This window comes from Geospiza fortis, unplaced genomic scaffold (genome assembly GCF_000277835.1).
Source record: "Geospiza fortis unplaced genomic scaffold, GeoFor_1.0 scaffold408, whole genome shotgun sequence".
NCBI classification, from domain to species: Eukaryota; Metazoa; Chordata; class Aves; order Passeriformes; family Thraupidae; genus Geospiza; species Geospiza fortis.
The window spans coordinates 2,130,292-2,156,859 of NW_005054330.1; the positions used below are offsets into that span (position 1 = coordinate 2,130,292).

General features: G+C 44.6%; 1 protein-coding gene across 1 annotated transcript in view; it reads left to right on the forward strand.

Annotated features, from left to right (window-relative positions):
- Positions 1 to 242: 242 nt before the first annotated feature.
- FBRSL1 (fibrosin like 1) overlaps positions 243 to 26,568 on the forward strand; it is a 365,612-nt gene continuing 339,286 nt past the window's right edge. Inside the window, exon 1 of the mRNA XM_031057495.1 lies at positions 243 to 443. Coding sequence (XP_030913355.1) covers positions 249 to 443 — 195 coding nt within the window. The 5' untranslated portion in view covers positions 243 to 248. The remainder of the gene's footprint in view (positions 444 to 26,568) is intronic.

A 26,568-nucleotide genomic window follows, 5' to 3' on the forward strand; every position in this document is an offset into this window, starting at 1 on the left:
TTTCATACCCAGTTTCAGCATCACTGAAATTAATCAAACACATAGCCTAGAGAATATTCATCCTAATCTAATCTAAAATTACTGTTTGTGTTGTGCATGCCTAATTATTCCTCTTAAATCATCTCTGGAAGATACATACTGTCTTGTTTGTGTTTTTATTCAATATTTACACAGCTTAATGCTTAAAGGTGTCTGCAAAGAACATAAAGAATTTACCATTCTCTTGTTAATCTCCTTTACAGAAGGACATGTCACTAAAGCCTCAGGAGCGGAAGGAGAAATGGGAGAGGCATCCAGGCAAGAAACCCAGAGAATCTGAGAACTGTGTGTCTGCTGAGCCAAGTGAGAATGGCCACAACAACGATGCGGGGAGCTCCGAGAGAGAGGCAGAGAGAGGCAAGGAGAGGATGAAGAAGAAACTGCCCTTGAAGCTGTCCAAACAGGTAGGGAAACGCTTCTCACCTGAAGAGACTCTTGGCCTTGGGCATTGTGAAGTGTTGGCCTTGCTGGGAGGTGAGGTTGTCCGTGTAATTGGCTTCTCTGGTTACCTGTGCTGGTGGAGACAATGCATCTCAGAAGACTTGTGGCCAAGTGCACAAATCCTGAGTTGAGGGCAGGTTCCATAAGCTGACATTGAAGCCAGGTGCTGTGGTTAATGCAGGAAGGAAGGAGCAGATCTCCCTGGTGCCTGCAGCTCTGAGACAGTGCAGTGGTTCATGCAGTACATTTGTGGCCCTGATGGTCTTGAACACAAGCAGGAATCATCCATCAGATCCTAACCTCCTCTGGAGCATTTGTGCTGGGCAATGTGCACCTGGAAGCTGCAGACTTCTATGTCCATCTCATGACTGGAGTTTGACTTACCCCAAAACAGAGTGTTGAGGAGGAGAGAGTATTTGAGCATTTTAGAAGTGGAAAGTCATTTTTCAGGAAGCTGTGCTCTGGGCAGTCTTTCCTGTGTACCCTTCTAAAATGTGCTAGAGCATTAATGAATGAAGAGTTGTGGTGCTGGAGGGAATTATTCCAGAGACTCCATCTGAGCCACAGTGTGTGCAGAGGGGCAGGTGACAAAGAAAAGGCTCTGAGGCTGGCAGGCTGTTTATCACTAACTGCTGCTCAGCAGGGAGGTTTGTGAGTGACTGAGTGTGCATTCATGGGCTGGCAATCCCATGGCACAGCAGCATCTCTCCGTGGACACTTTCCCAGTTGTCCCTAACAGGGTGCCAAGTGGCAGCCAGTGGGAGCAGCAGTGTACTTGACCTTCCAGCATTTGTTCCGAGCTAGGAAACACACTAAGATGAAAAAAGTGGGTTTTATTCTCCATTTCTCCAGCAGAAAAAGAGCTGTTTAACTCAAGCCACCTTCTGTTCTGTGAAACTAATCCTGTGTGTGTGCCAGACAGCCAAAGATTGAATTGTCCAGTTACTAGAAATGTTTTTTTCAGACTTGCAGTACTTTAACATTTAAAAATATGGTGAAGGTTATGTCATGTAACCCTCCCCTATAACTTCTCCACCACACACTCTTTTGTGTTTCAGCATATTGATTTAGAAGGGTTCATCACATTGTAAGTTAGAGATTCTCATGGTCTGGTGGAAGTTGTTTCTTCAGTTCTATTCCACTGCAGGAAATCCAGTGCATGGCAGGGATTTGCATAGTTGTGGATTTGTGAGGCAGTGGGGAGGTTCCCCCTTCCTGCAGGAGGGAAAGGTTGTTAACAGAGACATCTTCTACATGAAATTTATAGTTGTGTCCACTGGGGATTTCATGGCACTTCATAGAAGAGATTTTTGTTGCACTGGCAGACTCTGATTTCTCTTATACTCTGCTGCCTTAGTTTACCAAATATTTAGTTTATTGGTAATTCAGCTTTGAAAAATGAGGATGGTTTTACTTATTTCTTCTGAATAGTATTTGGCTGCCATCAGTGGTTAAGTAGGGGATTTGCTGCCACATTCATAAAAGCCTGAATTCAGCTTCCATTGTTTAATTTTTATTTTTTTTTTAACCTGTAAGGATAAGTAACAAACTCTAAAAAGAATAAGGAGCTTGCACAAAGAGTATAAAAGAAAACCTGTGATGAGTGACTCATTAATACATGGTGCCTCTTTAAATAAGTCACACTTTGAATTCCTCTCTTGTTGGAAAGGGAGGTTTTTTGAATACCTGCTATTATCCTAGCTGATACAGTTGTGAAAACCAGACAAGTTTGGAGGTCTGTAAACTTGATGAAAGTAGCAGCAAAATCTAAGCTACATAAACTAAGCTATTCTTAGTTCAAACTCATTATGCGAATGATATAGACAAATTCAATAATTTTTATTTCTTGTTAGTAATCAAAGTTCACACCTAGAATTCTGGCATTTCCTGCCAAGCTGTCTGGACAAATTTTCTGTAATATTAAGTTTCCTGGAATTTGAGGGGTGAATTTTGCATCTCAGGGTTATTAAACATAAGTTTATACCTAATTTGGATAGCTTACTGTAATTAATGCTAATTATATTGAGATGTTGCTTAGAAATTACTGTTCAATTTGAAGCTTTCCTTCTACTCTCATCCCTTCTCTTCACAATACTACTGAATTGTCATCTTTTCTATGCAGCCTCCTCTAACAAATCAAATTGGGCATATAATTATGGCATTCTGCTAATCCTTGTAGAGAGGTGCAAAGTGGTAAGCTGATTTCAGTGCCAGGTTGTCTGCTTTGTTTAGAAAATTAGATTTATAGTTCACTCCATTTGACAAAGCATCCAGATTGCTATTGCTCCTGAATATTTGGTTGTTCTGTACCTCGGGCTATGGGGAGAGGGCAGCAGGAACCAATCTGGCCTTTCCAGCCTATTACTCCCAACTGTGTATAAAAATCATTCAAACACATTTATCTCTTGCTGTAACTAAGCAGAGGGAGGAAAATGCATTTCAAATGCTCCTTTTGTCCAAGAGTTGTCAGAGTTTGGGGCTGCTGTCAACACGTGTACACAGGGAAAGGTGCTGACTTCAAACTGCTGTTCTACAATGGGGATCAACAAAAGCTCTTGCAACCACCAGGTGTGTCAAGGAGTGAGAAGTTGTTCAGACCTGTGGTGTGTTTTGGTGTAGCCAGAGTGGCCTGCAGTAAATCCAGCCCCTCTGAAAGGCTGTGACTGCCTCCAGCCCAGGAGCATTCCTTAAAGTTGAGTTCATTGCCTTTTCAAAAGGCCATGTCCAAAGCTAACCCAGTGGCTGGGGAAAGGAATCCCCACCACAACTGCAGACAGTGCTGGTGAGGGAGAGCAGCCTGTTACCCCCTTTAAAAAGGGATTTAAGGGTTGGATGTATGATTTGATTAGATTAAGTAAGGGATACATATAAGATGAAACCTCTTAGTTGCACTGCTCCCTTATGTGTCCTATGTTGTTCTGGTTTTTGGAGAATCACTCTTTGAACTTTGACTCAGTCTTTGATTAGCCTGAGCTGAGCTGTTCTTCTCTTTTCTGGTCTTATTTTTGGAGTTGCTTATTCCTCTGAATGTCTGAGCACTGTGGATGTAGAACAGTTGGGATTTTGGTTTTTTTCCCTTTTTTCCTGACCGTTAGGACACATTGCCCTTTCTGTACAATCACCACCTTCTGAAAAGAGTTGGGGCTAATAGGAAAGAATTGCTGTTATTTCCAGTTAGTTTAACCTCAAGCTCTCTGTTTAGTCAGCTTGGGAGCATCATGGTGTGTTGAATATATTTAGCTGTTAAATGCTGCTGTAATAACACAGTGTTCTGCAGATAGTCATTTGTCACGAAGATTAGTGTCTTACACCTCCTCCTTCCTTTTCTCACCCACTGTTTAAATCACCCGAGATGAGGGAGAGTCTCAGAGAAGCTGAGGAGAGCAGGGTGGTGCAGTATTTAGTGCTCATAAATAGCCTGCTGGGTTTGGAGCCTGGGAGGAGAGGGCAGGGGAGTTAACAGGTCGTGTTTCTCTGGAGGTGTGACATCTCTGAGACTTGAGCAGAGCTTCCTGGAGGGAGGGAGGGAAGGCACAGCTAATTCCCCAGCCTCATTCACTGCCCAGCCCTCCCCAAACTGCTGAGTGCTATTGGTGATTAATGGATCGTGTTGTTGGACTGGAACTGCTAAATTGCATTTACAAGTTTGATTACCTATTCATGTGGTTTCTGTGTGATGCTCATCATCTCGTTATCCAACATTCATTAAGGGATATAACACCCTCCCTGCCCCCCAGGAGGGCTGTGCTCTGGGTTACTGCTGATCTGAGCTAAAGGTGATACACTAAGTCGTTTTTTTTCCATCCAGGATGCACGTTGTTTCTTCTGATGTCTGGGTGAAAATTGATAGCTCCTTTTCAGAGCATTTACATACCCTTGGCCCCATTTGTGCCTGGTGGTGGGAGCCTTTCCCAAGACAGATCTAGAAACTCATCTGGATAATGAAATACTGTGGAAAATTTCCTTTGGCATCATACTGCTCGTGCTGGCAGTTGGGCAATAGGACTGTGTAGCTGTTGTATTTTTCAGATAATGGTAAATAGTATTTATCATGCTTGGATGTGAAGCCACTGGTGGGCTGGAGGCAGTGTGTGCTCAGTGGTGCACGGTTCAGAGGCTGAAATGTCCCTTTCTAGCTGAGGTGCAGCAGCAGTATAGGAGAGAGAGTCTGAAAAATAACCTTTGGAGTCTTTGTCTTTAGCCAGAGGACGTGGATATGCCTGTTCTTCCACGGCTTAATAATGCAGCATTTGGAAGCTGAATTGTGTTTAAGAGGGTCTAGATATAACAGTAACTTATTCTGTTACCTTCAGTATCTCAGTTACTAAAACTCAGTGAATTCTAGGCAGTCAGCTTACAGGGGAAAAAAATAAGAAAAAGAAGAAAGGTTGCCTTTAATGTGGGTTTTGGGGATTGGTTTGGTTTGGTGTGTGCTGCTTTGGTGTTTGCATTTCACTGCTTTTGAACACTGAAATTATACAAACTAGTTTCTTTTTGTTTCTAATTGATGTTACCCTTTTTTGTTAGCAGATATTGTTATTTAAACCTTCTTTGAAACTAAACAACAAAGCCAGAGGAAAAAAGTCCATTTTCTTTTAATCAGCAAAACGTTGCTTAAAAGCAGCATCCATTTCTACCTTTGTAAGTACAAGACTGTACAATTTGGACATGAAAGCTCTTGCAGGGAGAGCTTAAAAAAGTGTTGGCTGGGAGAGCAGGGCTGCTAAGGAAGGCAGTGCCATTACCTGTGTGCAGCCTCTGTCCCAGACTTCGGCCAGGCTGTCTGGACAGGACAACCAAGGTTTGGCTGCCCCCAGTGCTTTTGGCTCCCTCCAGAGTGTGGCTGGAGTGAGGTCACCAGGCTCAGTGAGTTGTGGTGCTGGGCTCAGCAAAGCCTTCCCAACACCAACTCCCTCCTGAGCTTCTGCACAGCCTGCCTGGCTCCAAAGCTCCTGACGAGGGTGTAGGGCAGGGTCCTGGCCGCGGGGATTTGGGAGGAGCCCTTGTTTGGGCTGAGCAGGGCTGCAGGCACAGCCGCAGATGGCCCTGCCCTGCTCTCTCTCGCTAATCTGCGGCTGCAGAGGCTCCGCAGCTGCCTGGGAAACCACTGGGGAGCAACGGGGCAGAGCTCTGAAATGGGCAGCACAGCATCCAGGCATTAGCTTTGCTAATCCAGGGCCTGAAATCAGCCTCATTTCAATCAATAGCAATCTGTTTGCACTGTCAGGAACTAATTTAAAAATCTGCTTTAAGTCCTGGTTAGGCACTTGGTATTCTGTTTTTTTGGATCAAACTAGAGGGAAGCAGTGGGCATAGCACAGCAGTGGCAGGAGGAGGAAAAATCCTTTGTAAATAAAAAGTGGATGTTTATTTCCCAAATGAAACCCTGCTATTACAAAGAAGAGCTGTTGTTTTTGCTAAATTTATCCAAGAATTCATCAAGATTCTTGAAGTGGCGGCAGAGCCCACTCTGCAGCAGAAGGGAGAACTTTTCAGTGTGTGTAGTTTGTTAAAAATGCTGTACCAACACTAGACCATTAAAGTCTGCATTATAGCTGTGGCACAGGTAACTTCATCATGGGGTTGCAGCCACCTTTGGAGAGCTGCAGCACAGTTTCCATAACAGATTTCTGAAACACACTGCTTCAGGAGTGGTGCAAAACAGTGCCATAAACCCTCTGGGAGCTGTGACAGGAGGCAGCCTTTGCTTAAGCCAGAAAAAATGTATTTCAAAACCCTCAGCAGTTCTGGTAAGGAAACATAAATTGAAGAGATCATGCTCATTAGAATTGTGGGGTGTCCAATTCTTTTTAGGCTAATGCTGAAGAATGAAACAGAAGCATATGCTGGATTTTACTGCACTGCAAATATGATTTTCTGAACAGTGATGTAAAGCATGTTTTGGCTGCTGGAAGTGTGATATATAAGGGAATGTGGCTTTGTCTTTTTCCCTGAATAGTGAAACACTTGCATGTCTGGACCAGTAGGTTCCCCTTTTGTAGCTGACCTTCCTTTGCCAGGATGGGTGCTCCAAGTGCCCCACGTGCTCTGCTTTCACAGAGCTCTCCTGATTCTTCCAGAGAGGCTCAGCTGCCTGTGCTGGCTTGGGCAGGGCTGGCTCACCTGGCCAGCATTTCACTGCCATGGCCTTTTATTGAGTGGGGATTTGTTCCTGGGTGCAGGAGCAGGCAGGGCTTGGGGATGGGGATGGGGATGCAGTGAGTGCTCTCTGCTCCCTGCTGTGTGTTTAAGGATCAGACTGCTGCTGTTACACATCAACCACGCTGTGCTCACAGCTACACCCCAAGGCTTTGCCTGCAGGACTGGCTTCTGTTTTCTTTGTCCCTGCTTTTCCTCTGCTCCAAAATCCCTGTCTGTCCCCACTCACCTCTCCCCTTGCCAGCATCTGGGCAGCAGCAGGGTGCTCAGGCCTGCAGATGGCTGCTGGCACTTTTAGGACGTGTTGGAGCAGATTTGGAGAGCGCAGTGATGAAAGCACTGGATGCTACCAGTGCTGGGCTGTCTGCAGAGGCTGCAGGGGCCTCCATCTGGGCTCGCCATGGGAGCAGAGGCAGGAGGTGCAGCCCCAGTGCAGCGTGGCTGAGCAGAGCTCTGGAGCTGCAGTCACACACTTGTAGGAATTTTCTACAGGGGACAATCCAGGAGAAGCCACTCGGAGCAGCTCCCATTGGGCAGGACTCATCCCCACCTAACAGATGCTTGCAAACCTGATATTCCTGATGGTTTCAAAGTTAAGACAGGTCAGAAAATTCAGGTGGTAGGAAGATAGTTAAGCCACGCTGGTGCGTGTTGTATGTGTGTGGAGAATCAAATCAGTTATAAGCTTCATGTTTGAAAACTCTAGCTGGTCACCTTTAACTTCTCTGCCTGCATTGAGATGACTGATAATGACTTTAGGTCACATTTGCTTAAATATAGCCTCAGAGAGGAGCAGAATAAAGGGAAACAAGGCAATCCTCCCTTCTCGATGACAGTCTGTAAGTAGCTGTGAATGTATCTCATTACAGCAGCTTCTTTTGAAAGGGAGAAATAAAAAGGAAATTTCATTGCTAACAACTTATGTGGCATTAGATGCTATAAAAAAGGTTGTTGGTGGTCATTGGTTACATTGTTATAAAAGAAGAGCTAAATGGTCTGTAATTTAGAGAAGGGGATTTAATTACATGAAGTAATTTACAGGAAGATATAACCACTTGTATCTTTTTCTCTGTTGAATATAATTGGTTGACACAATGCACTAAGTCCTCTTTCTTTTCCTTCTTCCTTCCTCTGACTTTCTTTTATTTGTGGGTTTTTTTGGGAAGGTACTAATATAAAGCACTTCTGTTGGATCTTGTGATTTTAGCAAGTTGAGAAATGGAGTAGTGTGGGCTATTTGAATGGATTCAGAGCCCTGGCTGGAGGTTTTTATTGTACATCTCTTGGTAGCTGTGAGCCAGGACGTGTTCCAGGTGTCCTGTGAGATGTGCAGACATTCCCAGGTTCAGTGTGGATGCTGCAGGAGGAGCTAGGACCCTGAAGGAGCCACAGTCTTTTTGGATGTTGTTTTTCTGATTTGGACAAGAAGCATCTAAAAGGTTCCTTCACGTTGATTTAAGCACTAGCTGCCCAATATTTTAGCTAACTTTGCAGAAGAGGCTGGGATCTGTTACCTAATTGTAGCCTCTGTTCCTCTGCTTGCACCACGTCTGCAGTGATATCTGGGATGTTCACAGGCATTTTTATTGGTGTGAAGTAAGCACAATTGCTGCAGACAGCCAATATTCTTCTCCTAGCACACTTACCAGTGTGATGACTAAACCATCTGCCCCACACCAGCCTAAATCTGAGCTGATTCCAAACAAACAAAATGACATCCCGATGTCACAGGTGGCTGAGGCAGGATAAATACCTTTTCCATGAGGTACTGTTACTTTCCTCATGCAGAACTTGTCCTTGCTGACTGCTGGCCGTGGCTGTCAGCTTCTGCAGGAGGCTGCTGGGGTACCCAGTGTGCCAGGATTGCTTTGGCATCTGCCAGTCCTTGCCTGAAGTCATCCAGTGGCTCTGCTCCAGCTGACTTGGCTTTCCTTGTGGCAGCCTCCCAGAGCTGAGCTGTGTTCCACCTCCCAGAGCTGAGCTGTGTTCCACCTCTCAGAGCTGAGCTGTATTCCACCTCCCAGAGCTGAGCTGTGTTCCACCTCTCAGTCCTTACAGAAACCTCCCAGAGCTGAGCTGTATTCCACCTCCCAGAGCTGAGCTGTGTTCCACCTCCCAGAGCTGAGCTGTGTTCCACCTCCCAGAGCTGAGCTGTGTTCCACCTCCCAGAGCTGAGCTGTATTCCACCTCCCAGAGCTGAGCTGTGTTCCACCTCTCAGTCCTTACAGAAACCTCCCAGAGCTGAGCTGTGTTCCACAGCTGGAGGTAGTAGCTCAGCTGGACATTGTGGAGTACATCTGCAGCTTTAACATGAAAAAAATGAATGTTCCAGTTTCCAGTTACTTTTTAGCTCCTGTGGAGCAATTTCAGTGTATAAAGGTGTACATAGGGATGACAAAAAGAGTCATATTGCGAGTGTTGCCTGAACTGAGGGCTTTGAACTTGTTCCACGTTTGTACATGTGCTCCTTTCCTTCCTGCTTCAGACTGCAGAAAGCGACGATATAAAAATAAAGCAGTTATTCTTTCCTTACTGCATAGGAATAACCATAACAGCTGAACAAAGCTGAGGTCCTCAAAACCCAAACCCCATTCTGCAGAGCTGGATTTGGTGTTTTCCCACTGTGTGTCCATGCCCTCTGTCAGAGGTGCTGGCAGTGTCACCTGGAATGTTCCTGGGCCATGATGGCTGGGAGCCACTGGAGATTGCCTCCCCATTCTCGTCTCTCACTTTCCTTGCCACTGCCTCATTTTGTTCATAAAGCAGCTTGCAATTGAGTGTTTGACAAAGAAGTGTTTACAAGCAGTGTTTCTTGTGCATAACTGCCTAGCTGAGGGGAATAACAATTTGGGTCTGAATTTCAGCCCTCCTTTGTCACTGTCGTATCATCGTCAGTGGCAGAGCTGTCTCTGCTTAAAGAGAAGGATGGATTAAAATTGTTTCAGGGCATGGCACCCAAATGGGAATGTGTGGTCTTAGAAGAAGCTGCCAGCTTTTCTTTGTGGCCCCTGCTTGTCCTTTGTCAATGTCCTGATTTTGAGTTCACCAAGGTGTTAATTAATTATCAGGTGTGGTGACTTGGGGGTTTTTACACCCCTGGAGTCTGCTGTTTTAGGGGGGCTTCTGTTCTGATCATATGAAATGTGGTGGTTGGAGTTCTGCCAGATTTTAAACCTTCTCTTACCACTGTGGTGGGTGAGATGCTGTCCTGATCTGTGTGGGGGTATGGCTGGAGTTCAGTCTTCATGGGTTGAAACTGAGAGTGCAGATGGGACTGGTGCAATCAAAATAAAAGCCACGTTGAGCTATCACACAGGAAGAAAGGGGCTCTAGGATTATGCTTTTTAGTTCAGGCAGCATGTGGGTGTTTCAATTGTCCATGCTAAAACCCTTCTGCAAATTATGCCAACTGGGCAGGGTGTGAAGGGAATAGAAGCAATGAAGTTATGCATGAGTAAGGAACAGCTCAGGCTTTATTTAGACCCATTATAGGCCATTAGCAAAGGGGGTTTTTTCCTTTTGAAGGGGGTGTCTTTTAAAGGGGCTGTTTGCAAGAATTAGCATGTTTGTTCAGGAGTGATGGGAACAAGGCAATCCCTAGAATCACCCAGGAATAACCAGAGGCACATGGAGCTCCAGGATGGGGGGCTGAATGGGATGGTTCCCCTTAATGCTGGTACCACTCTGTGACTCAAACCCTCACACAGAGTGAAAAGAAGTAAATCACAACATATGAAACAAAAGTCATGCAGTCAGGCATGAGTAAGAGCGGTACTCAGCCTTGTGGCCAGTGAGATGAACTCCTTTCCTGCTGCTTGATGCAAGCCTGAAGTGATTTCTGTAGCAAGTTTGCCAGCGTCAAATCTGCTTTTCTGGGTAGAGTTATTGCTTTTTGGCTGATACTGGTGTGTTGAGCAAAACCAGACCAACAGTCAGAGCTTTACTGATAAAACTAGGAGAGGGTTAATGTGATGACTGCCCTGCTCAGAGCATCTGTGAATTAGTGCTGTTGCTTGTCAGAGTTATTTGTAGCAATGTACTGAACTGGTAAATTCCTGTAAGGAGATGACCACACCACTCTCACATCCCGAGTGACTTTTATTTGTCCTCATGCAAAGAACTGCAGGTGTTTTGCTAAGACATCTTCCAAATCCCCATAGTCTTGTTCTGAATCATCCTGCTGCTTTGAGGAGCTCGGTAAATAAACAGTGTGGTTTTATATGCCTGTACAAATGCTGGTGTCTTACAGCTGGGTATTTCCTCCCTGTTTACCTGACTTGTCAAGAGCAGAGGGAGAAGAAAAATGTCTTTGTGACAGCTTTTTTTTTTTTTTCCTGATAGCGAAGCAAAGGAATAAAGGGATTATTTTTTTTTCCCCAGACAGTCTACCCACAGCAGCAGCACCAGGGACCTCTAGTAAATTGATCAAGGAACATATTTGACCTTAGGGCTGCTTGTTAGACAACATTGTTATAGGCACGTTGTAATAGCAGATGTAATAAAGTCTGCATTGTCCCAGAGAAAAAAAACAAAACAGCAGCATGTTTTGTGGTGGGTTTTTTTGTTGGTGTTGGTGGGGTTTTTTTGTGTGTGTGTGTTATTTAGTAGGAGCTGCACTGTTGTCTGATAACCTTGGGTCACCTCAAATAGGCATAAGCCTAAGGCAGAGCCAAAAGCAGATATTTTGGTAGTTAGAGGTTTCGCTGACCCAAGAAACAGGGAAAGAATATTTTTCAGGAATTAGCTATCTTTATAGTGCTTTGTGTTCATCCAACTATCACGTAGCTTTGTAAAGATGATTTCAAAAACCCATTTTTATTGCTGCAGCTTTTGAGTCCTAGCTGCTTGAATTGCATATTTTTCTTAACTTTTCTCCAGTTATACAATTACCACCACTCTGGATCTCAGCATTTACTGCCCTGCCAGTGCACTTTAAGAATAGGAATTTATTTACAGTCCCATGATAGCTGGTCATCACAAATGATTATTTTTCTATGAGAGTGTTCCAGTGGCTTGAGACTTGGTGCTTGTGAAGTCTGAACACATCTATGTGTTCTTCCTATGAATTCAAAAATACAGAAGAGGATAAATTTTGTTGGGAGTTTCCTCCCTGTGAGGGTGGGGAGGCCCTGGCTCAGACTGCCCAGGGCAGCCCCATCCCTGGAAGTGTCCAAGGCCAGGCTGGGTGGGGCTGAAATTGCCCCCATAAGGGTTCAGTTGGTTGAGAGCCCAAATATCAGTGACATGTTGACGCAATGTGCCCCTTGTTCACTTCAGCATTTACACAAATCCCACATATTAAGTTTACTCTCATTTCCAATTTCATATTCTGACACCTTTCACTAGAATAAATGCCTTTCTGCTACTTTGATAGATCCAGGGACATAAAATGTACAAGCTGTTTTAAGATGTTTGTTATGCTCCTTTAATGAGACTCAAAATAGGATTTCTGATCATTCCAGAGGCTTCCTTCTGTGGCATCATGTGCTCATTTTCCTAATGGTTATTATTTATTTATTTTGACAGAGTGTCTGTAACTTCTATAGGCAATAACAGGAATTTCTACTGCTTCAGCTGTGTTCATTTGCAGGCTGTAGAAAAGGAGAGGATTTTTGCAGCCCTCAGCACCACGTGGCCCACATTGATCAGGGGTATCCTGCTGTTCAGGGACCTGTGGGGATGAGCTGTCACAGCCTCAGGTGGATCTGCTAAACCTGCTAAAAAGCTGAAGGGCTTTTTCACTTGCTTCCTGCAGCAAAGGCTGTTAATGCAACTACACAGATGGGAGCCCTTAGTTAATTCCTGGTTAGGTATTGACACACTTGTTGACTTGGAGCTTGTTCTGACAGAATTAGGATTAATCAGCAGAAGTCAATCTTTTCTTTCTACCTGTCCAAAAAGTGAGCTGTTTCCAGTGCTGACCTATATATGTTACAATAGAAATTATCAGATAGTGTCTTTCACCTAGTAGTCGCTCTGTAAGGAATTAACTTGTACATGATGTTTTTATTTCTATGTTGAGTATGAATCTTGGTCCTCTAGCATGATGGTACTTGGGATCTGAGTTGGGGTTTTTTTTAGGTTTCCAGATTCTGCAGACACATAATTTCAAAACCCCTTTTCTTTGTTCTCCTCAAAAAATTAGTCTGGGAGAGGAGGAGAGGCCATACTCTTGCCAGTAATGCTAGTTGGTAAAGTTGTTGAGTTTAAAGGATTTGTGCTACTAGATTATTGGGCAAGAGGATGAATTGCTTAGCCACCCTTTCTGTGGCTGCTTATCTCTAATGGGGAGAAAATAATTTTTACTTCATTTAAAAATGGCTGCAATACACAGAAGAGAAGTAGCAGGGGACATGATGATTATTGTATTGCCAGACAGGAAAATACAACAGTACATTTTCAACCTAAAGAAGGCAGAGAGGAGGTCATTGCTGTAGGAGTCTGGGTCTTGCAGGGTGTAAGGGACCAGCCTTAAGTTGTGGAACCTCATCATCCACAGACTTGTCTGGATTTGGAAGCAGCACTGGCACATCAGCTCAGAGCTGACTCCGAGCACAGCAAGCTGGTTCAGATGGAGGACAGGAGAGAAGTGACTCCATCCAAGTCAGGATTTCTGCATCATGCCAGATGAATGTGCCAGGTCAGGTGCCCAGGATGGATGCCAGCATTGGGTTTCAAGGACTTGCTTAGAGGTGCTGAACACCATTCAATGATTTAATCCAGCAAGAACCTTGCAGAAATCTCTGGCAATTGCTGAGGATGATCTAATGCTGGTATTAATCATCATCTCATGATTGAGAACTAGGTGTGAGTGCTGAGGGTGTTTCCACAGTACAAACCCAGGCAAGGATCTTGATAGCAAACTCGCTGAGCCAGTTTTTAAGCCTAACCATTTTATTTTTCTTAATTATATATCCTCTAAAAGTCTCCTAGGGTGAAGAGCTAGTTAGAAGTACTGAATGTGTAATTTTGTGGTTTTCTGTCCTTGGTAACTGGCTTCTTGGGTAGCTTTAGGTAGGAATAGATCCAGTGAAGGAAGCTTGAAATAGGGCTCAGGTATCTACTGCTCTGAAATAGCCCCACTTGATTTTGAGCTTAGAGTGTGAAATGTATATAGAGCTGATTGCAGTGAGCCAAACAGGCTTACCAAGAAAAAAATAAATCTGCAATTCAGTGTTAATTCATTTATTTTATTCTTCTCAGAAGTGGCATTTGTGTATGTGTTGCCCTCAGCTCAGAGACCCAGACATCCACCTCTCATGCGGTTCTCTGCTCCTCCTGCAGTGAGTGCAGGAGCCCTTTGCTTTCCTCACTGACCTCAGGTGGGAAGTGGCAAAAGGAGTTGTCAAGGTCTAGCTGGGTGTGAGGGTGGCAGATCCGTGCTTCAGGGGGTTTGGCATCCAAAAGATTTTTCCTACCAGAAGATGGGAGGGAAATAGCAGCTGCTGGTGGGTTGTGTTCACACCTCCGGTGTTGGTGGCTTACATTCTGTTTGCTGAAACTAACTGGAAAATATTCCAAATTCTTAAAATTCTGCCTGCCCAGCAAAATCCATGGGGAGTGTGGCATTCCTAGGCATGGGAATGATTGCCTCATTTACAATGACTAATGACTATTCAGTGGCATAGGCTTCAGCAGAGAGGAGGAGCAGGAAAGGAGGCACATGGGGATCCCAGCTTGTTAACCTGGGCTGCCCTGGGCTCTGCTACCTCATGTGTGCTACCTGGAAGGAAATCTGGGGTGCACTCATCCATGTCACAGCCCAACCTTGGCTTTGCTTTGTACGTGTTCCCGTGGAGCTGCTCATGTGGAAGGGGGACAGTTGGGCTTTGTGTGAGTGTGAATGCATGTGCATGTCTGTCAGGTTTACTCTTGCAGCTTAACTTAATTCATTACATAAAGCCTGTTTGTCACACAAGGCTTTAAATATCCACGGGCCAGTCTCATGCACTAACTGCAGTGTCAGTTGTAAATACAGCGAGGAAAGGAGTGCAGTTTTCCTCAGATCCAAGCACAGGGGATGAATGTGGCCTGTGATGGCAATCCTGCTCCTGACCCAGTGCTGTACCTGCCTTCACTGAAGCACTGAGGTTCAAGTGACTTGTCAAAGGCTGCAAAGCAAGGGAGCAGCTCCACTGACATTTGATATCAGGAGCCTTCTGCTTCCCAGTCTGCTGCTGATTTACACTTTCATCCTTCAGTACACATAACTGCTGCTTGAATTAAGGCGTGACACATCTTCACTTCAGTATAAAATGATTTCAAGTTAGACCTTGCAGAAGGAATGTTGTTCCTCCCGCAAACACCGTGCAGGTTCAGCCCGTTCCCACCTGGTCCTTGTGCCAGTTCAGCAGCACCAGCTAATAAATTACAATTATTGAGGTCTCAATCCATCATGTCTGAGGCGTGGTGTTGCCTGTTCCACTGCATTGACCGGGGCCGTTTGCTGGCTGCTAATGTGCTGCGGTTTTACTCTGTCTTGTCCCGTAATGATGGCATCCCTTGTACCAATTTGAATCCTATTAGATTGCAATTAATTTCTCTCTGCTGCAAACTGAGGCTGAGTCAAGTGCTGTTCAGTGCAGAGCTTCCAACACGGATGTATCACAAGGGTGAAGTGCTAAGAACCCAGCCTGAACAATTTTTTAATCTGTGCTTCATGTTCCCCAACTTCCCTAATGGCACTAATTAGCAAAGCAAATTCCTTGCTTTGGGAGCACGAGTGCGAGCAAGTGAGGAGCAGAAGGATATAACTGGTTTGAGAATGAGAATCAGAAAGGGGGGCAATTGCAGAAAGCTGTTCTTGTGGAGGAGGGATCTCTGCCTGCAGGTACAAGAGGATTTTATTTCACTGCAGTGGGACATTCTGCCACAAGACTTGTTGAGCTGGCTTTGTTTCACAGTGAGTCATTTAATGCATGGAAAATCCTGCTGCAGGATCCATTCAGGTGTTGCTTTGATGTTCTTGGTAGGAGAGTGCCTGGGCAAGGTTAGTGCTGGGTTAGGATCAATGTTTCTCTGGCAGTGCAGGTGCAGCCTCATGGGCACAGTCAATACACAGGTGCATTGAAACTCCTCCCTGAAAGGGAAATCCTCAGGGCTCCAGGAAATCTCCAAGTGGTCTTCCTCAGCTCTGTTTCTGTAAACATCCTGAGAATGCCAACACACAGTGCAGTCACTTGGAGAATAGCTAAAGTTGCTCCATGGAGGAAAATTGAAAAAAAAAACTGTCTTGGGACAAGGCCCCCCATCTGTCCTTCTTGGTTGTCAATGCAGTGCTGGAGCTGTGCTTTCAGTGCTAAATAAATATGTAAATGTCAGCATGCAGTCATAAAACAGTTCTGTTTTGTAGTTCAAGTTCAGATTTTGGAGAAGGAGCTTGATTGCACCATCACAATGAGGTTTCTACTGGATAGATTGATCCTTGGAAGCAAACCAGATTAATACTGGGAGGAGACGGATTTAGAATTCATCCTTCTCTGTGGTTTCTATAAACTGAGCAATACTTCTGGGCTCTTTGTTGCTCTAGCAATTTTCTCTCTGTTGGATGATGACCCTTTCAATAAGTGGTCATCCACATTGAATTTTTCTGACTCAGAGCTTAAAAAACAGGGCTTTTTATTGACTATAGAATTCCCGTGCTGTAGCTTGACCTCGCTGTCGGCTTTCTTTGGAGACTATACAGAGATTTCAGCTAATGCCAAAAGAAGCCGTTCACCTTTTAAGCTTTCTTTTCCCTGGCTCATAATCTACATCTGAGTGAAATATAAAGTATTGCTTATCTCCCATCTGCAAAGCTTCAGTAAGCTCTGGGCTACAAGAGCCCAACACGGCTCTGCAGCACCGGAGCTGCCACGGCCCTGGCAGAGACAGCTTTTGGGGCAGGCAATTGCTCAGACAAAGTGGGTATATTGCTTTAATTTTTCTTTACTTACAGAACCACTCACATGAAAAGAGCTCTAGGATCAAGTATTGCATGTAAGCTTTGTAAACTTACTGTCATTTATTAACTTGCGATTGCTGTCACATATGACACTGAGAGCCCGCTCGGCTCCCTTCAGGAAAGGGAATGGATTTCTACTCAGTGTAAATCCAAACAAGAAAAGGAAATGTTGTTACATATTAATATTTGCAGTTTGTATTTGAAATCTCACGTTGGTTTTGTACCAAATTTTTTGTTGGCCTTTCACTGAGAGTTTACAGCTCTGTGGGGATATCAGCACAGAAAAGATACTTGGGGTGGGGTAGGAAGGAGAAGGAATGAAGGAGAAGAAATTAAGAAAGCTTCTGCTAAAGTACAATTCTGGTATTGTTTGTCAAGCTGAAATGGTTTTATCTTTAATTTTGAGGCAGGCACTCTGAATTTCATATGCTGCTTTCCTGCTTAATTAAGTAATTTTGTTCTACTGCATATTTATACCATGTCTTACTACTGTAAGTAAGTGGCTACAATATTACCTCTAAGCAGGGCTTCTTGAAATGATTAAAAGTTTATGTTTATGTGTGCCTGTAGTTTTGGGGCCTTTCCACTGGAAAGAAATATTGCACCCTGATTTATACTACATGAAAATCCCCTTAATCATAGCAGGAAGAAAGGTGGTTTTCTTGAGTGAGGTGCAGAAGGTGTATGGGTCATCTCTAGATCCACATATGACCTTCAGCAGGTTATTTAAGGTACTTTGCTCCCAGCTGTTCCATGTCTGAAGCCAGGCATAACACCTTCCTATTGCACACAGGAGTGGCAGGTTGACATTTTGTGACCATTACATATTCCAATATTGCTGAGACTGGGATAGGCTGTAAAAAGAACCACTGTAACCTTCCATGTGCTAGGAGTAGGAATTCCTTCAGAACACCCCTAATATAAAGCTCTTAAATCTGCATGTCAGATTAGAGAATAATGTAAATGGTGGGTGTTGGTGGATGAAGGGTACCAATGGCAGTCTCTGAACCCTGTCAAAGTGCTATGAAATCAAACTTGGGAAAATGAAGGTTTTGAGAGTACCTTGTTAGGTTTGTGTGGGGATTCCATGCTGGGGTTTTACTTTGCATTACTCTGTGCTGCTTAGCAGAGGAGGGGTGGTGACTTTACAACTGCACCCGTGGGCTGAATGCAGCCTGTGAGATATGTAGGCTTTTTTGTCTATACTTGGGAGGTATCTCTGGATGATGGACCCCTGATTTACCCTAAAATAAAAAAAAATGTAGGGGAGGGGTAGGTCCATCAGGCTGACACATGCTGATTTGTGCTCTCTCTGCTGAGCAGAACGGGAAGGGAAGGGTGGCACAGATCAGCAGTTGAGGTGGAGCTCCAGGGAAGCAGGGCAGGTCTCCATCGCTGTTCCCAGCTTGGAATGCCGGATTTCCCCACCCTGGCTTCCCTCTGCCCCCTCCTCCTGAGAGCTGCTTTGCCTTGCAGGCTGCCCCGGTGACTCCAGTGAGTGCTGGAGACTGACTGAGAGCTGGTTGCAGTCAGAGGAGATATTTTCACAGTTTACATTGCCCGAGGGTCTGACCTGTGCTCCCCTCTTTGCAGCTCTCCCTTCTCTCAGTGCCAGGGATGTGAAATCCAGAACCTCTCCTAACATGCACTTGGCAGTTTGTGTCTGTGTCTCTCCAGCTGGAAGGGCAGTGGGGGTTGTGTGCATTGATTGCTGACCCTTTGAAATGTTGGCTCTTCCAATTGCCTGAATTTTTTATAAATATTAAGTCTCTGCATAAATGATCTTGTACAACTTCTACAAAGCATAAAAGAGGAGAGGTTAAATTGAAAATGAGGTATATTGGACTTCAGAGCACAAAGATAAATACCTATTTAAGTTGAAGTTTAAATGAATAGTTCCTCTGGATATGTACTAGTGGGTTCAGAGGGTAATTTTTTTCCTTAACCTTAATATGTTCCACTCTAGCCGTGCAGATCTAATTAGTGCGAGCAGCACTGCCAGGGCTGAGGCACTGTCACTGTGCAGGCAAACTGGGCAAGGCAGAAGGAAACCAGAGTCAATAGTCTGGACTTTTCCCCCATTTGTCATTAAGTTTCAGTCATCTCAGTCCTGGCAACTTGCTGATGTTTCCCATCAGTGGGCTGGCCAGGGAGGATATTCCATATGCTGCATAAACCCAGGATATCCCTGGAAAGGGTGGGCACTCCAAATATACTGCAAGCTAGTATAACTCTTGGATTATTTATCTTTGGTTTGGTTTCTTTTTTTTCTTTGACTTTTCTTGAGCTGCTGGTTCTTAGGATGAGTGATGCATGAAGACAGTAAGTGATGGCCAATTCTGTGTTGTTTTCAGTGGTTTTAGCTGGTGCAGCTTCATGGATGTGACCAGCTCCATTTGTTCCTCTGCCACTTGACATGTCCTGTTTGGCTTCTTACAGAAGTGCCAGATTTTGCATAGATCCATCTGTGTTCTTCTCAGGGACCCTGTTTGGAAAACACATTTTCCAGGCAGGAAATTTTTCAAGAATACTGCTGAATGCTTGTGCAGTAACACAGACAAAGCCCATGTGAACATCCTCAAAGTGCAGAGGTATTTTCAGATCAGAGATGGATTAAAAAAGTTTTAAAGACCATTTTATCACGTAAGAATTAGTTGATTGTGATTTCTGCATTATTCTACATCAATCACAACTGTTGGCAAGTCATCACAATTTTGCAGCTCTCACAAAAGTGGTAGTTAGGCCCATGGCTTTGAGAATTCCTGTGACTTTGTTTTGTAAGCAGTCATAAAATGTTTTATAAAGATAAACCAGTGAAAGATTTGGGTTTTGATCTAGAGATAAGGAAGTCCTGTATGCTGGTTGTTCAGAGTTATCAGACCTAGTGTTCAGAATCATAATATTGTCCTCATAATAGATGATACTTCAGCATAAAATTTTTAAATCTGTATACTTGCCATGTAGGTAGATAACTTTCAAATCCTGCAGTTATGAGGGCTGCTTAAAAGACTGTATGAAAGGAAGAAAATTTAGATTTTCAGATCCCAAGACTCCAGGGTGTTGAATTTGAGAAAAATCTACTAAATATCAGAAGACTGCCAACTCTCTTGAGTTAATGACTGTGTTCTCCTGTCACAATGGTTGTGCTTCATTTTGCATTATAATGTTGTCTAACAGCAAGTGGCACTTCTGATTCTTTTGTAATTTCCAAGCAAAATGCTGTTTGCAAAATAAACATGCTGAGCATTTCCTAAACCTAATGTCATCAGCAGAAGTGAACTGCATAGCTGGGTCAGTTCTTTGGTGGAACAGAGATGGCTGGCTTCTCTTAATAGTTCTGCACAGATGTGAGCCCCAAATTGTTTTCTTCCTTCCTTCAGCTTGAGCAGACTGCAGCTGTGCTATGTCAATTTATTGCTGCGCAGTGGAGAATGAAGCAAAACCTTCCTACTTTGCTGCTTTTCGACAGAACTGACAGTAAGACAAAGCAGAATTGCAGTGCTGCTGTTCTTGGAGCACTGTTCTGCTGAAATGGCCCGAGGATGGCTGCCACACCACGGGGTTTGAGCACCAGCTCAGGACAGACCTGCTAAAGGGAACTGAGCCATTGCTCCTTTGTACCAGCCCTCCTTAGGGAAGGGAGAGAGGGAAAAACAAAAAAGGTTTTGCTTAACTCCTGTCCCTGTGGATTGTTCTAGTATTTAATTGAAATAATAATCTAAATACTATAACAAGAATATATTGTGCATTCTGAAATATAATAAATGGGGGAGGTGGCTGGGTGGGCAGTGATGCAGGGACCTGGTATTTCTTCTCTTCATCTTTTAATGCTAGAACAATTCAAGCTAGAAATTGATGTATCTGTAACAGTGAAGCTTATATAGCAGTGGGCCAACTTAATTGGGATGTGATCAGAGGTTGTTTTATTTTTTTGCTAAGATTGAGTTTCTTCCTCAGAGAAGCCTTCAAAATTTAAGGGTAAATGCCATTAATAAGCGTGATTACTGTCACCTCTTCACGTATGCAGTGAATTTTATCAGCCTTGTGTTTGTGAAATAGTGCCCTTGACACCTGAGTGCAGGACGTAACTCTTGGTAATAATCAAGCAGCTACAAAATTTGCCTTTTGCTGTCAATTTGTTAGTCTTCTGCAGAAAAGTTCTTACTGCAGTGTTGCAGATGGAGGCTTGTGGTGGGGCTGGATTCGCTGTGGGTATCCAGCAAGCAAACAGGGGAGGGTGAGAAGCAAACTCCATCCCCCTGTTCTCAGCTGCTCTGGTGGACTGCATTTCCTCCCTGCTAGCGAGCCTGCATTAGGAGTGGAGATAACTTTGAAGAGCAGAACCACAGGAGAGCAGTCAGGCATGCAGTGGTGTTTGAGTTTGTTCCTCCACATGGTGATAAGTGCTGTAGTTAGATAGCACCGTAGGAAAGCTGCGGGTAAACGTTGATTCATGTGTTTAAGGGGATCCGCTCTGGGAGCGGGGGAGGTACTGAAGTTGTCTCTCTGCGTGTGTGTAGGAGGGATATTAAAGATCCAACTTGTCAGGGTGTAAATTCATGCCAGAATGAAGGAAAGAGAAGGCTCCAAGTGGAGGCTTGCTGGATGGTTAAATTCCCGTGGTGCACTGGGGAGACAACAAAGGTCACGTAAACTGAGCTCTGAGGTTGGGTGATGCACAGGAACTGGAAAGGAAACCACAAACCCCTGCTCTGTGCAAATGAGAGCAGCAGTGGCAGTGAAGATTCATGCCTTCTGAGAAAGCTTCAGTGGTAGGCAGTATAGAGAGAGCCCTGTCTGCAGGTCAGGGTGCTGGACCTGCTGGGCTGTTGGTAAAATTGAGCTAAAACACAGGAACTATCTTAAAAATTTGCATGGTAATCTGCTGAACTTCATTGGAGCAGAAGTTGTAGAAAGAAAAGGGAACTAGGACAAAAAGCTAGTCAGTAACCCTGAGAGAGTGAGGTTTCTGTTGTTTTTGTGAAGCACATCCCACTTGGAAGGAGCAAATGGCCTGGGCTCTTCTGTGTGTGATGTCTGCCCCTGGCACACAAACACTCCATGGTATCTTTTGGTGACTTAATATTTATGGCATGAGCCACAGGCCATCCAAACCAGTCAGACCTAGTCTGGGAGAGCTGAAAATATGACAGCCTGAGTAAGTACCATTTGAGAGTATCAAAGAGCTATAATAATGTGGATAGCATTACATTAGAAAACCAAGGTGGGAGGATTACATGAAAGCAAAACACACAGACAGGCCCCAAGGGGAGACCATCCACCACAAAGGATAATTTCCTATGGGATTCAGCCCCAAGAGCACATTCCTCTGAGGCTGCTTTAAAGCATCCAGGCAAGACATCTAAGGAGAGAGAAAAAATTCATAATGCTTTTCTTAAACAATTGTGTATAGCTGGAGCAGATGCAGCAGTGCCTGGTCTGCAGCTCTATCGTTCGTCTGGACTCCTACACGTTTTCCTCCCTGTGATCTCCTTTTCAACCTAAGAAGGATGTTTTTCAGATTTTTTTTTCCCCCTTCAGGGAGAGAAGAAGGGAAACATCTTTCATCTGTGTTTTGGTTTTGTTTTTGCTATGTAGGCAGTGCTGCAGCCAGATCCAGGCTGTTCCCTGGGAATTGTTCTGACTTTGCAGGACAGCACGGTGGTGTTACCACAGCTTTCCCCACAAAACAGGAAAGGTTTTCAGTGCTTAATCCTGGTGGTTGTAACCTAAATTCAATAAATAGTGATTTTTGTTTCCCCCTCCCAAGTTAGCTGCTGTTTATGCCCTTTCTCCCAGACGTCCTCTGCAGTGAGTGGATCTCACTCAGACTCGTGTGCGTGCTGGTACTGCAGTGTCTGTGTGCATTGCCACAGAGCATCATGTACAGTCCTGGACAGGGCAGGTTTAGACTCCTTGTGAAGCTCTTGCAGTGCTTTGCCCTTTAGTGTTTGTGTGAAGGGCCAGGAGGAGAATGCTGGCTGTGTTTCTCCTTTTTCACCCCTCTAGTCCATGATGGAAGCACAGCAGGACCACGAGGTGCTGCAGCTGCAGACACAGTGCCCTGGCAGGAGCGTTGGGGTGTGTGGGGCGCAGGTTTCTCATGTGACAGCAGGAGCTGCCTGTGCAGAGAAAAGCTCTAGTGCAGTTTGTCGTTTCAGCTTCAGGCCTCTGGGAGCAGAGAGACTTTTATTATGGGGAATGTGCTGGGGAAGGAGCAACAGCATTAAAAAAAAACTCCAAAAAACAGTCCAGTCCCTCTGTGTGACAGTAAAATATTCAGGGCAATATGTGCTCTTTATCCAGTAGGCATCCTGAAAAAAGGCACTGGCACCTCTATAATACAGGAACTGGAGCAAGATGTTTGGAAAAGACAGATAGACAGCTGGTTTGTGCCCAACTCGTGGTTGTACATAATCCATCACTGCCAGGCCTGAAAACAAGCAGGAGCTCACAGGCACTGCCTTCCTGGCACAGTGTCTGTTCAGCAAAAGCTCAGTGGTGGCATGAAGCTTTTCAGGGCTGTGCAGAGATGCAAAATCCCTTCATTCTCCCTTTGCTGGGGAAGCTGCTGGTAGGTGGAAGCAGCTGAAGTTTTTGGGCTGCTGCAGTCCTGGAGGAGATGAGATCAGATGTATTTTTCCTTATGTTCAGTCTGCACCACTGGCCAGATGGTGGGATAAGCCACATTTTCAGGGAAAAGGGGAACAAAGCAGGGGGATTGGGCTTGGGGCAGAAGATTGTATTAGAAGGTTTCCTAAAAACTCTTTTACTGTTCTTGCACAAATTTTTTTTGTGCTCCAGAAGCCTGAAGTGTGATAAAAATTCTTTCTGGCCATAGTGCCCATACTGTGCCCTCTGTGGTGATGGCAGAGCAGCTGACAGATATGTCTGCTTTGAATTACCCATCTTAGTGCCATGAGTCTTGGGACCAGTTTGTTCCTTGTTACCTCGTTGGCCTGAGTTCCATAATTCAGGTATGGACGCCAGGCTGTCTTGTAGCTTATTGGATATTCAGCTTAGATATTCGTATGTGTGTTGTGTGTGAACTGAATTTGGTGGATGTGAGGATTTTCTGGGTGTTTTTTGTAAGGACAACAAAGCAGTCCTGTGGTTCTTCTGCATTTCCATCAGTACAGCCCATGGTGCTGTGTGGTTCAGAGCATGCTGAAAGCAGCAGAAAAGGTGCCTGTGGACTATGTAGGATTTGGAAGCCAGCCAAACACCACTTTATTGCAGATTTCATGTATTTTCCTTAAGATGATTGCTACTGGATATATGTTCAGGCCTGCTACTGATTAACAGCCAACAGGGAAATATCCTCTTTTCCCAAAATTGTTAATGATTTGCAAGCTGGTGCTCATGTTGGGAGATGTTTTGGTGCTGGGCTTTACACAGAATGGGATTGATGTGTGGTGTAACTTCAAGTCTCTGTTATCAACAGTTACAGCTTCTGTAAAATAATAGAAAAGATAATACAAAATCATGTAATTAAATATCTTGTTACAAGCCCTGAAGGCAAAGTATCGAACCAAGGAAAAGGCCTAATTTTTTTTTTTTTTATTTTGTTCACTTCAACTTAGCTGCCTTGTACAGTTCTGCCCACTGCCCTGCAGTAGCTGAATAATGTGTTTCTTCCCTGCAGCAGGTGAAGAAAATATTTGGGGAATTATTGTGGCTTAGCCCTGTTGACTTCAGTACAGCTGTTGACGTATTTGGGGTTCATTCTTTGTTACTTCAAAAGCAACAGTCTCTGGGTTTTGGGGTTTGATTTTTTTCATACCCCTCCTCCCCAGTCTACTATTACACAAACATTACACAATCCCTTTGATCTTCAATTGCTTTCTTGCTCTTTATTTAAGCATGTTTATGACAGCTTCTCCTGGGTTGGAAAGATGGTTGGTAATAACGTATGTTCCAGTAAAACATGACACAAACAAACAAGTGATTCTGCAAGAAGTCCTGCTCAACAAAACATGGTAAAAACACAAAGCCTGTGATACAGTGTCTTTTCCCTTGGCAGCAATTGTTCTGCTCTTTGTATTATCTTACACAACACGACCACACCACCCGCTGCTCTGACTTCTGAAAAAACAAAACTGTTCATCCATGAGCCAAGAGGAACCAGAGTGACTCTAAATTGCATAAATCATAGAGGAAATTACTTGTTCAGTTGGGCTGCTCACTACTGAATGAGCTTCTCTTCATCTGCAGCATGGCATTGACCAACTCCACAGAGTTCCTGTTGCCCACAAGTTCCTCAGGGCTCTTGGTAGAGGCTGGAATGGCAGGAGTGGGGTTCCAATCCAGGGTTCCAACTGCTGGGTTCCAATCCAGGTTCCAGCTCTGCTGAGTTGTTATTCTCCACAACAGTGCCCTGGTAGGCACAGGCACAGGATTTCCTGGCAGGAAAGCCCAGGACAGCACTCCTGGCATCTTTACTGTCCTAAGACTTCAGTCAGCCACACGGTGCTGCCAACCTACACCCCACATCCCAGCTGTATGCAAATGAAGCAGAATTATGGCAAAACCACAGTGATTGGTTGTCCCAGTGTTTTACCTAGAACAGATGTGTGTGTTAGTTGATTCAGACATTCTTTGGTTGTTGTTGTTGTTGCTTTTTATTGAAAACATCTCAGCTCCCAACGCTTTTGGTGGAAATTTCTTCCCCAGGCACTGTCTTATCACACATCCTCCCTCATTCTCACTTTGCATCCACTGTGAAACGACAGTTTCCCATAGGGGAATTCACCTTAGTGGTTGCTAAGCTGTTTATTTCACTGGTCCCTAACACCCTGCAATTTCCTGCAGACAGCTGGAGGGTTTAATTTGCGAGATGTCTCTGGTGGGTTGTGTCCTGCCTTTGCAGGGGATGGAGCATGTAATCTAATAGGTGGTTTGTTTGCTTTCCTTTTCCAAGTGCTATAGTTGTGTTTCTGTTGGAATACCTTTTCGGTTTTTGAGGGTAATGAATGTTAACAAATCACTGGAAGTGAAAATAAAAATAGAGAAGGAAAGTAGGTGAGATTGCCACTGCAAGCGTGGCTTGTGCTTCGTGGATTCTTTTTTAATAGCAAAAAAAAGTGACATCAGCTCTGCTGCAGGCATGAATTAAAGATGAGAACTTAATAAAACTTGTTGGAGGGGAGAGGGAGGCAGGAAAGTGGAGCTAAAGCAACGATGTCTTTATTTTTAAGCAGACAGCACCACCTCTGCTTCAGCTCTCCGAGATGGCGATGGAGAAGAACAAAAAGCAGCTTCCGAAGTGGTCTGTGAATCAAAAGTGCCCTCTGCTGGGAAAACCCTGCATGAGGGAGCCTTTCCAGACCATACCCGAAAGCCTAATTACCCTCTTCTGCTGGGGAAGAGGCTGGATGTGGTCCAGGATGCTCTCAGCAGTTGCCTTTGCCATTACATGCCCTGTCGGGATTGCAGTCTGAACATGTCACAGGGTATTGGAGCAGTCTGTGATTTCATTAGGGCTTGACATCACGTGTGTGTGGCTGCTCAGTCACTGCTCTGCTCCTCGTGAGCAGAAAACAGCAATTTGCATTTGCAATATTGCCGCGTGAAGGATCAGAATCTGGATGCGAATCCTGTGCAGATAACATCACCCTTGGCAAACAAAAAAGTGATAAAATGGGATGGAGCTGGGAAGGAGCCTTCAGTAGCCCTGATTTAATTCTTATTTGTTTTATGTGAGCAGCATTGATGAAATATGTGGTGTCTGTGCCAAACTGCACAGGCCTGCAGGGAGCCCTTGTTCTGCTGGGGCTCTCCTGTGCTCTGGCACAGTCTGACCCTGCAGGAATATTCATGGGGGCCCTGCTGCCCAGTCCAGTGCTGCTTCTGCATCTCCCATCAGCTGCTTCATGGGGCTGGGCAGAGGGGGCTCCAGGGGTGGAGGATGAAGGGCTGTGGGGAGGACATTGGTGTGAGATCCACAAAGTGAGTCAGGAGGCAAGAGCTGGGACATTCCCTGTGGG